We start from the raw sequence: 17,171 nt of genomic DNA on the forward strand, positions 1-17,171 counted from the left end.
TTGCCCACATCATCTCTACATCTTCATTACCCTTTTTATTGACTTTCAAAAATAAATGTCCAAGTCTGACCAAACCAAAACCTTCTTTTGTGAGAACAAGTGCAGGCAATTATGATGGCAAAAATAATAATAATTAATAAATAAAAATCATTTCAATACAGAGAGAGGTTGCAGAAGAAAATTAAAAAGTTAAAGTATAGTAAAAGATTGTATCAGTGTGTATTTGTCCTCAATACTTATTTGCAGCAGTACAGAAGAAACCGCCACGTAAGGTTTCCACACTCTACAAAATAATAATAAAAAAAATTACATGATTGTGAAGTTATAAAGAGAAAGTTGTAAGAGCAAAAAAAGTAGTTTAATTTTTTTTTCCATTGGCAGGTGGAGCATTTCAGAAACTTAGAATTGCAGTGAGAAAATCAAAGTGATTTTTGGAAGATATTCATCCACAGCAATTAAACAAAAAAAAAAAAAAAAACCCTCTCCCTCCTTTCCTTCCAAACCAACTCATAGTCAAGAATAACTAGTAGAATCCAGCTGTCAAATGAGTGGAATAACGCCCCTTTCTGGCTTGGGCCATGTGCAGCAGAATCTGAGAGTTGCGTGGTGGATTAGGAACACCCAAACCTGTGCGGGAGAAGCAGGACAAAGGCAAAGATATTCTAAACAAGTTATTAAAGTAGAATAAATAGTCAAAGGGATCTTAACATTAATATGTGAAACCACTAATTCGATTAGAAAGGGTTTTGTTCAAACATAGACTCTAGAATCTTTGAAGATCACTCGGATTTTCAGGAACAGGCATCTTGGGGTCAGTTCCTTACAATATGTGCTAACTGCTTATGCGCAGCATCTGTTACTCCCAGCATCACAGCAAAAGGTGGATCTTTCCCAAACCCGAAGAAGAGCTGTGTGTGGCTCAACAGCTTGTCCCTCTCACCAACAGAAGTTGCTCCAATAAAATATATTACCTCACCAGCCTCATCTGACTAGCATCCTAGGACCAACACGGCTACAACTACATTGCATACTTGCAGTGTAGACTTCTGTGCTCGGGCTGAAGCCTGGGCTCTAGGACCCAGCAAGGTGGGAGGGTCCCAGAGCTTGGGCTGCAGCCCTACCCCTGAAGTCTACACTGCAATTAAAAAGCCCCACAATCTGAGCCCCGTGAGCCAGAGTCAGCTGGCACGGGCCAACCACAGGTGTCTAACTGCAGTGTAGACATACCCTAAGTGCTATAATCAGTTTTTGCTCAGACACTATTTTGGACATTTTTCTCTTTCAATTATATATAGTGCTATATTGATTTTAATAAAACCACTGATTCTAGAAAAATTACAAACTGCCTAAATACTGATGCTGCATAAAAATATAGAAGTGTGTTTATCCAAGACTGTCTTTGTGTCTGGCCTACTTGGTCCCTCAATCTCTGACTTCAAGTTTAACTAACTCGTCTCGTCTCAATACAGATATTATTCTGAGTATAGTACATATAAATCCAGGTCACCTAAATGGACATTGTCTTGCAAGGTCAGTATGGGTGTTGTTGTTTTCTGGGGGTTAGGAGGGTCAGAGAAGCAGATACCCACTCAAGGTTATTTACACTGCACAATAGTGTCAGGTGACGGGTCAAGGGCAATCTAGCCTAGTAGTCAGAGTGAGCGTTAGACCTGGGGGTCGGAATAGGTGTCGGGAATTAAGGTTAGGGTCAAGGCTGGAGTCAGTAGTCAGAAGCTGGATCCAAGGGTCACGCTGGAGGTCAGGAGCTAGATATCAGAGCTAAGGCTCAAGCCAGAGGGCAGGAACTGGATACCATAGCCAAGGGTCAAGCCAGAGTTAGTAGTCAGAAGCCAGAGCCACAGGTCAGAAGCTAAATACCAGAGCCGACGGTCAAGCCAGGAGTCAGAAGCCGGAGCCAAAGGTCAAGCCAGAGGTCAAGAACTGGAGCAAACAGGGTAGCAGACAAGCAGGTTCAAAGCAGGGGTAAGACAGAGACAAGGCTGGGTGCAAGGCAGGAACATAAGAGCAGGCACAACGGCGGGAATGAGCGTTGAACAGCCAGTAAGCTGCTGCTGGCTTAAGAGCCAGCCTGCTGGCCCCTCCAGACTAGCTCTGGTGCAGGCCCTGATTCCTGAGAGAGAGATGGGAGGCACAACTGACTGTGTACAGTTAGCCTACGTGTACTATATGCTGCTCTATCAAAGTCAGGCACACTGAGGTGGAGTTAAGGTTTCTGCTCTGAATTCTTTTATTCTGCTTAAAACATTCAGATACTGATTTAATGTGTTTATATATTTAAACAGCCACAAAAATGATAATCTGATAGTTACATTTTATGAGACATTTAATTTTAAGACAGTTTCAGCTACTATTACACACTGATTCTTTGGCAACAGGGAGCCAAATCCACTGTAGTTTTTCTGTCCAAGTGACAGAAGTGACCCACCATGCCCATTGAAATTAATCAAATGGCATTCAACAATTGCTACTGTAGGGAAAACCCCCCAGCCCTGAAGCAGAATTGTCATGCATGGCCCTGATCCTGCAGACCTGGGCATAAGGGTCTGCCTGCACAGATCAGCTTGCAGGATTGGGGGCTATGTTTCCTCCACTTGCTGTTATTAAACACTTTAGCTATAATTCCCCTTTTGACAGACAAAGCATGCTCTACTAGATGCAGTAGAAGGGCGCTCAGTTATAAATGCCTGAAAGGTTGACAAATACATTTCCACTTTTTGCACTGCAATTTTGGGTGGGTGGGTGGGTGAGGGTACAGAACTGTGTTGCTGTAGTTTATACGATCCCATTTTCTTCAGCTGGATGTTTTGCAGGATCTAGTCCATGCTGCTTCATCTGTACTGCGATATCGAACAGGTAATCGTAACATTCGCACCTTCAGTAAAAACAGAACAGGAGAAATGTGGAGTTGGGCCGCATCCTTAGGAAGCTGCATATGTTTAAAAAGTGAACATTTTTCTTCTATACACTGAGCATTGATAGCCCAGTGGTCAGGCAGAAGCACACTCCCGCTATCTAGGGTGACCAGATGTCCCGATTTTATAGGGACAGTCCTGATATTTGGGGCTTTTTCTTATATAGGCTCTATTATCCCCCACCCCTGTCCCGATTTTTCACATTTGCTATCTGGTCACCCTACTGCTATCACTTTATTGCAATAGTCACTCCACCTCCACATTAAAGTCTCTGGTGGGGAAGGGTTAGCCAGGCCTCTGTGGTGCCGAGGGTTTGTGCTGCACAGCTCTCCACTGGCAGGTGGGGAAATGGATTCCCATTTATGGGAAAAAATATTATTTAAAACAGTCCAAAATGTGTGGCTCTGTAGGCTGAGGCTGTTGAGGAGGGTACTGCTAGGGGCCCATGTAAGCAAATTGGAGATCTTCCCTGGAAGCTGATGTGTATATGGGGAGGCCCCTTCCCACATGAAATGGGGTTGTCAGGAACCCTGTAGACTGGGACAATTGTCACTGGTGGTGTGAGCCAAGAAAGGGAAGAATCAACTGTGGCTGGGATGCACATGCAGTGATTCTACCTCCATTAATATTTCAGGGCTACTATGGCAACAGATATGACCTTTAAATTGCACTCACATGGTTTTGGCTTTTTCCCACGTTTCTCCCCATACGTAAACTCCATGACGTCTGACCAATACAGCACAAGAGTCTGGGTATTCATTCATTGCATGTGCCATTCGTTCCTTGAGATCCTTCTCCTCTGGTGTGTTCTCAACAATGGGGACCACTAACTTATCATCATATCTAAATAGAAAATGAGGTATTATTGCAATTAAAAACCAATGCGTTCTGAAGTGTTCTCTATCAGGAGACTACTCTGTTCCTGCTCTTACATGGCATGGATGATATCGCAGTTCTTTTCCACATCTAAGAGCCATTGTCGTAAGCTTTCCCCAATCAAGGAGGTGTCTCCTTCTTTATTTGCAGAGGATTTGGTAACATCTCAAACTCTTTCATCTTGTGAACAATGCTATGTTACATATCCTCTCAAGGACACTTCCGGTCCAAAGCCTGATACAACACCTTCCCTATGAAAACTATAGTGATGGGTTACGCTATGCTGGGAATACTTGAACAGTATTCAGGACAAAAGAAAATAAAAATACTTTAATGCACTTGGTGTAACTGCTTGCCTACATATCATTATTTTGTATCTGCTGTTTATTCTCTCTCCTCAGATTTAGGAATTTACTTTTCTCAGCACTAAATCTCCTTTCATTGCCTGCCCTTACTACTTTCATCAGTCTGAGTCACTTAGCAGTTTTGGTCTGTCTTCTTCTGTGTTGATTATCCCTCCAATACTGGCAACATCTACTAATTTGATCATGGCTGAATTTATTTAAAAAAAAACACTTAATAAAGAAAGATATGAAGCAGCCACTCAGGATTAAAATCTGGTTGGTCTAAAAAAGACTTTGGAAACCCTGACAGAGTCCTGCCCAAGGATACAGGTAGAAAGAAGTAAGTGTCAGTGCTTGAAGAATTAAAGATGTTTCTCTGTTGTGACGGAGTCCTCAATGGGATACACGCAATCTGCAGACAATAGTTTGAGAACCATTGCACTATAGGCAAGATGCTGCATGCTGTTCAGTGGAACTTGCACAATAATGTGTAGCAAAGAGAGACTAGAATATTTGGCATTGTTTGAACCTTAATTAATATTTGCAGAAACTTGTTTAAATAGATATAATCAATCTCTAGTTCAAATCCAGATTCACCATCAAGATCATACAGGTATTTTTTGAGTAGATGGTGGGAGAACATCTTCAAAAAAGATGGAGCTACATTATAGATATGAAGCAATGCTGAAAGTAGTAAATCTAGTATTAGATGTGTTTATTCATAGAAAGAGAGAAAATCTGGTTCTATACAGTTTTTCATGCTGAAGGCATCCCAAAGCACTCTACAGTCTAATGAATGAAACAACTGTAGCAATGTTTGTGAGCTCACCTACTAGTCACATACAGCCTGGAAATTAAAAGAAGAGCTGAAGTGTTGGCTAGTAGTTAGAACAGACGACTGGGAGCAACATCTCCTAGGTTCTAGTTCCAGCTCTGCCACTGGCTGTGTGATTTTAGACAAGTCACAACACTTCTCTGTGCCTTCTTGTATAAAACCACTTACCAGCTTCACAAGGTTGTTTGTGAGAATTAAGGTCTACAAAGCTCCTTGAGATTCTGAGATAAATGATGGCATGCACGTGCCAAGTATTATTTTATTATTGAGAGAAAAATAGAGAGAGACCAGGCTCATGCTACTCTTTTTTAAAGATGGCCTGAGATAAATGAGGGTTGGGGATTTTCAAAACTGTTTATCAGTGGCCTGACTCTGCTTCCACTAAGTCAAAGTTAAAACTTCTGCTGATTCAGTGAGATCAGATTTAGGCCAATGATAAATATTTTGAAAATCCCATCCTTAATATTTACCTGAACCACCACCAGAAAACAATACCCAGAAACAGCCCCTGAAAATTGAATCCAAAAAAAAGATTAATTTTTATACAAAATTCAAGATAAAAAGTGCCTATCCAGTGCTATCAGATGCCTTTGCCATACATTAAAAATGCAAATACTAATGCAGACAAAAGTTAAAGTTTTGGTGAAGTTGACATCTTTATGTGCATAGAACACACCCTTGTACCAAATCCAAACCTCAATGCATTTCTACCTTCCCTAAAGGTTTGGGGAAAAATGTTAGTTACAAAATTAACACCAAGAAAGTGGAGAGGTGTATATCTTTAACACCCCATAATTTCTCATCTTGTGGTCACACTATCTGAAATGAGTGTGCTAGTCCCAACTCAATGCTTTGTGGGAAAGAGTTCCCACAAAAAGCCACCACACAAAATCTAGAATAATTCAGCACCTTCTCTGGGGAAGTCATGTCTGAGTTGTTACAGAGATCTTGCTACTTTTTAACCCTAACCATAGGGTGTTTTCTTTTCATCAGGTTAGGATCACCCCTGAGACAGCATGTTGGAAGCTGGGACTGCTATCTTTTCAACATATCTGGCATCAGTATTAAAAAACGGCAGCCTCTCATCTTTCATTAGTACACAGGTTCACTCAAATTCACAATAAAAGCAGAAAATTGAAATGTAAGGAAAATTCATAACACTGGAAAATATTGTTCTTCCCTAGTCAGTTTAATGTTCCTCAAACTGGATTTGAGCTTTGCTCCGAGACAGGCATGGTGAGTTTTATTTAAATCAGCCCCTTAGTGAACATTCCTCTGACTTAATTACAAATATTGCTCACTTGAATGCTGACACCACAAAAGACACTGACATTTTTGAAGACAACATTTAGCAGAAACGGTGTACGCCGGATTAGTCTCGTAAATGGGAATCTACCTGTAATACCCTCCTGAAGTGCATTTCTTGATTCCTTTTATCATTTCCTGATGGGTAATTCTAAACTCACTTCCTGGATAGAGAAGGGTAGCCATGACAGCAGCTTTTGAATGAGTATGGATCACAGCTCCAGCTCCTAGAAGGAGAAGGAAAAGGAATGCCTCTGTATTTCATACTGAAATGTGACTCCCTACTTTCCATTAAGATAAACTGACATGTGAAAATGAGTTTCAACCCTTTAGCTGAACATCCTTGCTAATGGACTAGACAAGGCCCATAGTCAGTTCTTTAGAGCAACCAGAAGGTATCTTAATAGGAAGTATTCTGTATTCTACAAAGAACAGAGAGAGCTACAGTTAGGGTGTCAGTGGATGGTTTTAGTGCAACTTCCAGGCAAACCTTTTCCCTCACGCATCTATTTTACATTTCCATCAGCTGATATGACTGAAACATTTTAATTACATCACCAAAGAGCACTGAGGTTCTAAAGAATTAAAAATTTGACTTATTTGTGGCAGAAGAGTACAAAGAAGACTCAAAGAACTCAGAAGAGGAGAATTTCTTTGATGTACAGCTATTTCTCTCTGGAGAAGGGGTGAAAGTGAGCTGGTACGGGCCAGTATGGCGTACTGGTAAGAACCCGCACCGGCCCGTATGATACGTAGGGTCCGTACCAGCAGGGCCGCCGATAGGGGGGTCAAAGGGAGCAGCTGCCCTGGGGCCAGCAATTTAAAAGGGCCTGGGGCTCCGGATGCCGCTGCTGCGGCAGCGGCGTCCGGAGCCCCGGCCCCTTTAAATCGCCACTGGAGCCCCGGGTGGCGCGGGCCAGGCGGCGTGGAAGGGCTGGCAGGGGGATGCTGACCCCCATCCCCATCCCTTTCGCCTAGGGCAACCAGACAGCAAGTATGAAAAATTGGGATGGATGTGAGGGGTAATAGGAGCCTATATAAGAAAAAGACCCAAAAATCGGGATTGTCCCTATAAAATCAGGACATCTGGTCACCCTACTTCCACCCGAGACCCCGCCCCGGCCCCATACCGGTAAGTGTCCGGAGTTACTTTCACCCCTGCTCTGGAGCCTATAAATTGGTTCCCTGACATCACTTTCAATCATTTTATTTTTATATTGTGGTGAGGTGGAAAGGTCAAGCACAGGAATCACAGGGTATAAACCTGCAATTGGCTGAAAATAGCAAGTTCTCCTTTGCATATGCAAAGGCTCTCCATGTGCAAGTTTCCTTTACACGAAAACAAGAACAGACTCCCAAAATCTTTTTTTTTTTTTTTTGGGAGGGGGGAGGGGAGGAGGACAAAAGACACAAATCTCGTACAATTGCATAAAACCTTCAACTACTGTTAAAATCCAATTCCATTAAATTAAACTGATAAAAAAGTGCAGAAAGTGCAGAAGTGTTAGATTAATATATATTTTAAAAGTTAAAATATATTTCTAAATGGGACCAGAGGGATTAGATAAAGGGATTAAATTGCCTTTTTTCACATTAGGATGAATTGGACTGAAATAGTAGACAGACAAATAGGGCCTCTAATCCAAGTTTACTGCAGTCAGGCATGAAATGTCATGCCCATTACTAGATCCCATGTGGGTTTGTTTCTCCCAAAGAACTGATGTGGGGCATGCTGCTTCCACTTAATGTAGCAAACAATTGTGAGAATTGCACTCGCTGTACTATTTCTGGCATTTCTGATATCAACAGATGCAAGAGAAATAGAATCTTAAACTCATGACTTGGCCTGCACTGTAATTAGAGAAAAAGGAAAAGTTTTGTTTTTCAAAATATTTATAATTGTAAATACATGTTCTGTCAATAATTTGGAATCTTAATAGCTTTACATTTCTTACACCATTGTAACCAGCGATTACAATTGCTAACCTTTACAATTGCAAAAGATTGTAATATGGCCTAAAATCTATTGGTATGAAACTACTGTAAGGTCATGAGACTACAAATTTAGCTACGATGGTATTTTCCAATTAAGGCAATATTAAATTCCAGTGACGCTACACTTATGACTTAGGAGTTTCCATTTCATGAACTGATTTATATTGATTTATTATTGTCTGAATCAAATGCATTTATTGCATACCTCTCATGGTGTAAGCATTCATAAAGAGAGGCGTGCATTGGCTTTTCTTTAGTTTCTTGTGTGGTGGAGGGCCGCTGATGTCCCGTTCTTCTATGTCACAAACAAACATATCTTCGGGCTGTGAGAGAGGTAGAACTGCTTAAACTGTGACACTCTTCCCCAAAATAGATTTACTTTTCTTCTGGGGAGATACCTAGAAAACAGGCTTGCTTTTGGCAGCTTTACATAAACCATATTTTTGCATTAATAAACTGTTCTTAAACAATTACTCCATGAAATTAAGCACAAAGTTTTTTTATTTAAAATCAATTATGCATCATGCCAGAATGTATCCTTCCCCCTATCTTTTCTTCTGCAAATACACTGAATGATCATTATGTGGAAACCCAAGTCTCAATCAGTGAGAGGATTCCTATCATCCTTTATTGTATTATCTCAGATGGAGATGTGGAGCAGTGATTCTTACTCCACATATGTTTCTGTTTTGGAGGAGTCCCTAGTATCATAAATCAGCTGGCAGTATTTACTATTCATCTCCAGCAGTACTTCTCTTTTTATTCTTAAGGGAGAGGAACTGAGATAGACTCAGGCAGTGGTGGGCAACCTGTGGCCCATCAGGGTAATCTGATTGTGGGCTGCAAGACATTTATCTGACATTGACCGTTCACAGGCACGGCCCCTCACAGCTCCCAGTGGTTGCCGTTTGCCCTTCCCGGCCAATGGGAGCTGCGGGAAGCGGCAGCAAGCACGTCCCTGTGGCCTACTGCTTCCCGCAGCTCCCATTGGCTGGGAACGACGAATCGTAGCCACTGGGAGCTGTGGGGGGCTGTGCCTGCAGATGGTCAACGTCAGCAAAATGTCTCGTGGCCCGCAATCAGATTACCCTGATGGGCTGCATTCGGCCCGTGGGCTGCAGGTTGCTCACCACTGGACTAAGGTCATCTTGATCTGGGGAGATCCTATCTGCCTACAGAGCAGCCCTAGAGAAAGATTTACATACATACAAACAAATACAAATTAGGGCTATCAAGCAATTAAAAATATTAATTGCGCCCCTTTAATCGCACTGTTAAACAATAAGAGAATACCATTTATTTTAATATTTTTGAATGTTTTCTACATTTTCAAATATATTGATTTAAATTACAACACGGAATACAAAGTGTACAGTGCTCACTGTATATTTATTTTTGATTACAAGTATTTGCACTGTAAAAAAACAAAAGAAATTGTATTTTTCAATTCACCTAATACAAGTAACTGTAGTGCGATCCCGTTATCCTGAAAGCTGAACTTACAAATATAGAATTAAGTAAAAAAAGTAAAATTTTAGAGCCTGCAAGTCCACTCAGTCCTACTTCTTGTTCAGCCAATCACTCAGACAAACAAGTTTGTTTACATTTGCAGGAGATATGCTGCCTGCTTCTTGTGTACGTCACCTGAAAGTGAGAACAGGCATTCTCTTGGCACAGATGCGCTAAAGATTCATATGTCCTTTCATGCTTCAACCACCATTCCATGGGACATGAGTCCATCTGATGACGGGTTCTGCTCGATAATAATCCAAAGCAGTGCGGACCGATGCATGTTCATTTTCATTATCTGAGTCAGATGCCACCAGCAGAAGGTTGATTTTCTTTTTTGGTGGTTCGGATTCTGTAGTTTCCGCATCAAAGTGTTGCTCTTTTAAGACTTTTGAAAGCACGCTCCACACCTCATCCCTCTCAGATTTTGGAAGACACTTCAGATTCTTAAACCTTGGGTCGAGTGCTGTATTTATCTTTAGAAATCTCACACTGGTAACTTCTTTGCGTTTTGTGAAATCTCTAGTGAAAGTGTTCTTAATATGAACAATATGTGCTGGGTCATCATCCGAGACAGCTATAACATGAAATATATGGCAGAATGCAGGTAAAACAGAGCCGGGGACATACAATTCTCCCCCAAGGAGTTCAGTCACAAATTTAATTAACAAATTATTTTTTTAAATGAGTGTCATCAGCATGGAAGCATGTCCTCTGGAATGGTAGCTGAAGCATGAAGGGGCATACGAATATTTAGCATATCTGGCACATAAATAGCTTGCAATGGCAGCTACAAAAGTGCCATACAAATGCCTGTTTTCACTTTCTGGTGACATTGTAAATAAGAAGAGGGAAGCATTATTTCCTGTAAATGTAAACAAACTTGTTTGTCTTACTTAGCGATTGGCTGAACAAGAAGTAGGACTGAGTGGACTTGTAGGCTCTGAAGTTTTACATTGTTTTGTTTTTGAGTGCAGTTATGTAACAAAAAAATCTACATTTGTAAGTTGCACTTTCACGACATAGAAATTGCACTATGGTATTTGTATAAGGTGAATTGAAAAATACTATTTCTTCTGTTTATAATTTTTACAGTACAAATATTTGTTACAAAAAATAATACACACTGATTTCAGTTACAACACAGAATACAATATATATAAAAATGTAGAAAAAATCTAAAATTTTAAATAAATTTCAATTGGTATTCTATTGATTAACAGTGCGATTAAAACTGCGATTAATTTTTTTAATCACTATTAATTTTTTTGAGTTAATCACATTAGTTAAATGCGATTAATCGAAAGCCCTAATAAAAATATTTAGAACAGAAGCTTTAACACACAGTTACCCAATTGCATGTATACATTGTTAACTAAAACAGTAGCAAACTAGCTGAATGTTGGGCTGTTGCAAAACGAATCTGGGGATGAAGTAGATTTCAGATCTCATGGTCAGTACTAATTTAGGACAAGAAAACTCAAAAGGAGTAACCTACATACGCCACTGAACAAGTACTGAATTGCTGCTCTGAAATCACATAATACTAGGAGAAATCATCAGTGGTCTCAAGAAGGTAGTCAGTAATAATAAGGTGTTTCAGACTTCACAACAAGAAAAAAACCCAGAACTGCTTTGAAAGAACATTCAGAATAAATAGCTCACTACAAGTAATTTTGTTCCTTTTCAAGGATGAGTTCTGAGGTAAAAAAGTTTTACATACCTGAATTCTTTCCTTTTGGACTCCTGATGGTGCAATGTAGATTTCATCTCTAGGAAAAGATATAGAATTTAGCTCCATGTATAAGATATACAATTTGAAGAATATATAATTTGCTAGAGCAATTTTAGTACTCTACCCTTTATTGATAAAGAATTAACTTACACAGCACATGATGATGCAACCACACTTGTCCTCCCACCACACATTCACATACAGATGGTTTTCAAAATGCGACACTGATCTTACTAGAGCAGTTGGAAGCTCTGAGAATATCCAAGATATAAATAGTCCTTTCAACCTGCCTACAGATTTAACTGAGTATATTTGTATCACTGACGGAAAAAAACAAAAACCCACACCCCACATTAGTTGGAATCAAAGTGAAACAGAAGGGAAATTGCAAGTAGACATTGAGTGATGCAAGAAAAAACAGTAGCAAACCTATCATGTATAGCTTAATATCAATTAGCTATTAGTATTTGTAATCACCTTTAGTTACTGGGAAATACACTTATTTATGTGGTAACTATTAAATTGTATTATATATGTTTTAATGTATGAATAAATATATTTAATTCACACAGAAGAAAACATTGAACAATTCAATAAATGGAACAATTTATGTTCAAGTGGAAATACCTAAAGCTTGTAAGGCTTATGTGAATGAAGAATTTCAACAACATCTTTATATAAATTAAAATTATTTAAAAATAGGATGTGAAATATTTTCAGTAAAGGCCATAAAAAGGGGATAAAATATCAGATAATATTTGTAATCACTATTCATCTTCAAAGGCCTTATTTTAAAATCTATAGAATAGAGACACCTAGTGAACAATTAGTAAATCTACAGATACATTTCCAGCAATTTCAGGACAAAGACTGTATTAGTTTCCTAAGGAAAATACGGAGTTCATATTTATGGAGTAGACAGAGTCCTTTGAATAAGATATAACCTTCAAGATAGTATACTTATCTTGACAAAACACATGATATCTGCGATACAAAAAAATGTGGTTTTAATGGATTAGTATTAATATATTAGTACTGCAAATAGGTAATGAATTTAATTCATTGATACTTGCTGCCATTCTATGAGCAAGATAACTAAGAAAGTAGTATGTTAAGCAATTGATTACTATTTGATTGCTACTGAAACAAAGAGATGTACCTCCTTTCTAAAAGAAAAATTACTTGTTTTAAAATTAAATGTTTAATGAAGAGCTGACAATAGAATACAGTATTTGAAATGTAGGACAGTTGACCAAGAGTAATAGAACAATTTTCCATATGCTGCGCTATATCCAAACTAATGCAATTATTCTAAATCATTCATTAGATTCCACCAGCGAGTAACAATGATGAAAACTTGTTTCTCTCACCAATAGAAACTGGTCCAATAAAAGGTATTACCTCACCCACCTTGTCTCAGACAGAAAATGAGGCAGAGAGGTTAAATGACCTGGCCAATGCAACAAAGGTAGTCAATGTCAGCACACACCTTAGAACTAAGGACAGTTCTAAATGGCTCTAACTGTGCTCAGACTAATACACCATTCCACTCTGTAAAAAACTTCAGAGGCTATAGCAGTCTTTTGAGATGCTTAACCTCACACTTTTAAAATCAATGTCCTCTACTTCAGATCAGATGCTTGAACAGCAACGTAGTTGCATGCACGTGGTGAGGTGAGGGGTACTGACAAGTCTCAGTGTTTCACTACTTTGTGACTTCAGATCACATTTATCTTGCATTAACAATGCATCTGTGGTGTAATTATGACTAAGGCTCTGTGTTTGTCACGGACGTCACGGAAGTCATGGATCCCGTGACTTCTGCAGCAGCCCTGTGCGGCTGGCCCAGGAGCCACCTGAGCAGCCCCAGGGTCAGTCGCACTGGCTGCTGCTGGGGCAGTCTCGGGGCCCTCCTGCCCCCCGGCCACAGGAGTTTGGGTGTGTGGGGGCTCAGGGCTTGGGACCGCTGCTTACCTGGGGGGTGGGAGCTCCTAGCTCCACTTGCTGCCTCTGCTCGCAGGCACCGTCCTGGCAGCTCCTATTGGCCACAGTTCCCAGACAATGGGAGCTGCAGAACTGGGGCTTGGGGCGGAGCGGAGGCAGCACATGGAGCTAGGGAGCTGGGGCTGCTGCTTCCCAGGAACTGGGTAGGAAGCCTGCCCCAGCCCCACCAAACCCCCCCCCCCCAGCACCCGTGCCCCCCCTGGGCCGCGACTCCTCCCACCCCCCAGCATCCACACCCCCTTCCCCAGCACCCGCAGCGCCTCCCTGGGCCACACACCCTTCCCCAGCACCCACGGTGCCTCGCGGGCCACGACTTGCCTCCCCGAGCACCCACGCCCCCCCTCCCAAGCACCCGCGGCCCTTCCCCGGGCTGCACCCCCCTTCCCAGAAGTCCTCCCCCTAGTTTTAGTCAGGGGTATTTTTAGTAAAAGTCATAGACAGGTCACGGGTCCGTGAATTTTTGTTTACTGCCCGTGACCTGTCCATGACTTTTACTAAAAATACCCGTAACTAAAACTTAGCCTTAATTATGATTACTGTTCCTTTCTTTCAATGGCCACTAAGAGGAGCTCTGTATCCATTAATAACTTCAAACTTATCAAGCTGAATAGACAATGGTACATTTCATGCAAAATTATATAGCAAAGTGGTTCCTAATTGTACACTTTTTAGTATTGCATACACACCAAAAAATTGTTTACTGCAAGTCTTCTTGTTGCCTGACCTGCCTAAATTATCTCCCATTAATACGTCTTCAGGATTTATCTGAATACAAGAATTATTCCTTCCTCCTCCGAGACCAAGAATGATACTCTGCAACATATCTTTGTCTAATGCCTCACTCCTGAATTTCAGCCATCCTTCATGAATTGTAGTGCACTCACTGCTTATTCAATTGACCCCATCATCTGTATAGCTATCGCTTTCAAAAACCCCACTTACCCATGTTTCAAGCTGATTCCTCCACCAGTTCCTGTGACCCATCCTAAATGATAAAACTGCTTGCAGAGCTCCGGAATCAGGTTTCTTGGATGTAACTTGTCCTTAAAAAACAAACAAACAAACAAACAAAGTAATTGTCCACTTATAAATGTTGGAATCAATTGCATGAGATGATATCTGATTTATATAGAAGGACTTCAAAATCAAAAAAAATCTCACTGGTGCCTGAACTAAAGACTGACAGTACGTTTGTGTGGTGCCCTGGACATTTCATGTGGGCCACATTAGAAAAAACAAAAAATCAGATGGCTTTCATAGTTAGAAGGACTGGTCCAAAGCTCAGCGCAGTCAATGAACTTTAGATCGATCCTACCAAGATTAGCGATAAAAGAGAAAGATTAGGTCATCTAGTCCATCCACTGACCTTTGTCAGTACAGGATAACTATCCTTATGATCACAAAGTAGCATAATTTTTCTCTTATTTCTCCTACCATGCCCTAAATATATTTGCCCATCCTTAGTGTTCACACCCTTCAAATGTTTTGAAGGCAATTAATTCTTCCCCTTGTAAAGTTACACATAGGCTAACTTCCTATGTATCTATCCCACCATAACCACTACCACAAACTTGCATTGTAAATTCATATCACATGACCGAAGAATTTCCACTGAGTGCCAAACAAAGGAACGTTTCCCATAATTTCTAGGAGTATGTGTATGACATGCTTTTAAAAGTCTGTGTGATACATAATTCCTCCTCTTGAATAATTTTTGTGTAGGGTTATTTTGCAAGATTTAAATTTGAATTACAATAACAAAAGTCCTAATTTTATTAATGGACTATGTCAGCTATGATTATGAATATGTATGGATCATACTGTATACGTTTTAGATCGGTTTTATTTTCTTTTTAACTAGCATTAAAATAATACCAAAAGAGGAATGTTCACCTCACCAGATCACTTGACTAGCTTCACATTCCTACCATTTTACGACATGAGAATGCCTCAGATGCTGTTTAGCTATCATCTTAATTGCTCCATTTTAATATTTCTTTCAGAGAAAACATTATTCAATGTAATATAATCACAAATTTTATAAACACAATGGAATATTAAATAAAAAAAACATGTATCTAGTTCCTGAGGGTGAGTTCTGTGTCACAGACTCATTCATAGTTCACCTGGGACTTTCGCAGCTCAGCTTTGCTTTACTGTTCAAATATCAGACATACTAAATGGAGCACTCGTCGAGCACTGCATAAAACTAAAAAACACAGGGAAGAAGTATACTAAATAACAGAACTCAGAAAATGAATACTATTATGTATCCAATGTTAGGGAAGTTGTTGAAATGTCCCCTTATTAGAATTTACAATATTAATGGATTTTACGTACAATATTGAAATGCAGCTGTTTCTGAGTTGGAGAGCCGCAATTTATATATGCACAATAGATGTATAATCTTACTTTGCTCTTGACAAGAAAACTGTTCAAACTTTTATGTTTTTGTTTGAAAGATCTGAATCCACACTTTGATCTCCAACTTGCGACATACTAGCACATACTTCAATATCACTGGTTCCTGAAGCTTCTACCTTTGAAGAGTTGTCACTAACTTCACAGGCTATTGCTGCCTGTTCTGATTCTGCCACCATGTCAAGGCTGTATCCCCACTTTGAACTTTAGGGTACAAGTGTGGGGGCCTGCATGAGGACTTCTAAGCTTAACTACCAGCTTAGTTCTGGTCCGCTGCCACCATTCCCTTCCCTGGGAAGCTTTGAGAAACCTTTCACCAATTCCCTGGTGAATACAGATCCAAACCCCTTGGATCTTAAAACAAGGAGAAATCGACCCTTCCCCCCTCCTTCCTTTCACCAACTCCTGGTGAATACAGATCCAACTCCCTTGGATCTAAAAACAAGGAAAAATCAATCAGGTTCTTAAAAAGAAGGCTTTTAATTAAAGAAAATGGTAAAAATCATCTTTGTATTATTCCAGCTCAGTACTAATGTGGACACGAGAACGAATGGATATAAACTGGCCGTGGGGAAGTTTAGGCTTGAAATTAGACGAAGGCTTCTAACCATCAGAGGGGTGAAATTTTGGAACAGCCTTCCGAGGGAAACGGTGGGGGCAAAAGACCTGTCTGGCTTCAAGATTAGGCTAGATAAGTTTATGGAGGGAATGGTTTGAGGGGATAACGTGATTTTAGTCAATTAGGCAATAACGTGCCATCGCTGGTAAAATGAGGATCTGGCTGGAGAACCTTGCCTATATGCTCGGGGTTCTACTGATCGCCATATTTGGGGTCGTGAAGGAATTTTCCTCCAGGGTAGATTGGCAGAGGCTCTGGAGGTTTTTCGCCTTCCTCCGCAGCATAGGGCAGGGGTCACAAGCTGGAGGATTCTCTGCGACTTGAAGTCTTTAAATCACGATCTGGAGACTTCAACAGCTGAGTTAAGGGAAAGTGGGTGGGTCAGCTTATGTGGCCTGCATCATGCGGGAGGTCAGACTAGATGACCATAATGGTCCCTTCTGATCTTAAAGTCTATGAGTCTGTAAAATCAGTATGGAAAATAACTTTACAGGGTAATCAAACTTAAAGACCTCAGAGGACCCCCCTCTAGCCCAGGTTCAAAGTATAGCAAACAAAGATAAACACTCTAGTAAAAGGTACATTTACAAGTTGA

At 40.4% G+C, this 17,171-nt stretch overlaps 1 protein-coding gene across 2 annotated transcripts in view; it reads right to left on the bottom strand.

Moving 5' to 3' along the window:
- Positions 1 to 281: 281 nt before the first annotated feature.
- Positions 282 to 17,171, bottom strand: part of APIP (APAF1 interacting protein) — a 22,295-nt gene continuing 5,405 nt past the window's right edge. The window contains exons 2-8 of one of the 2 annotated variants that reach the window (XM_024213853.3): positions 14,479 to 14,579; positions 11,521 to 11,569; positions 8,494 to 8,611; positions 6,385 to 6,520; positions 3,609 to 3,776; positions 2,780 to 2,893; positions 282 to 627 (exon numbers count right to left, since the gene is read on the bottom strand). In XM_024213853.3, the coding sequence (XP_024069621.1) occupies positions 2,794 to 2,893; positions 3,609 to 3,776; positions 6,385 to 6,520; positions 8,494 to 8,611; positions 11,521 to 11,569; positions 14,479 to 14,579 (672 nt within the window). In that variant the 3' untranslated portion in view covers positions 282 to 627; positions 2,780 to 2,793. Of the gene's footprint in view, positions 628 to 2,224; positions 2,894 to 3,608; positions 3,777 to 6,384; positions 6,521 to 8,493; positions 8,612 to 11,520; positions 11,570 to 14,478; positions 14,580 to 17,171 lie in introns of those variants that run through there. The other variant, XM_024213852.3, reaches the window with a different exon arrangement.

The sequence above is a fragment of the Terrapene carolina genome, unplaced genomic scaffold (assembly GCF_002925995.2).
Source record: "Terrapene carolina triunguis isolate 2854851 unplaced genomic scaffold, T_m_triunguis-2.0 Scaffold96, whole genome shotgun sequence".
In the NCBI taxonomy this organism is placed as follows: domain Eukaryota; kingdom Metazoa; phylum Chordata; order Testudines; family Emydidae; genus Terrapene; species Terrapene triunguis.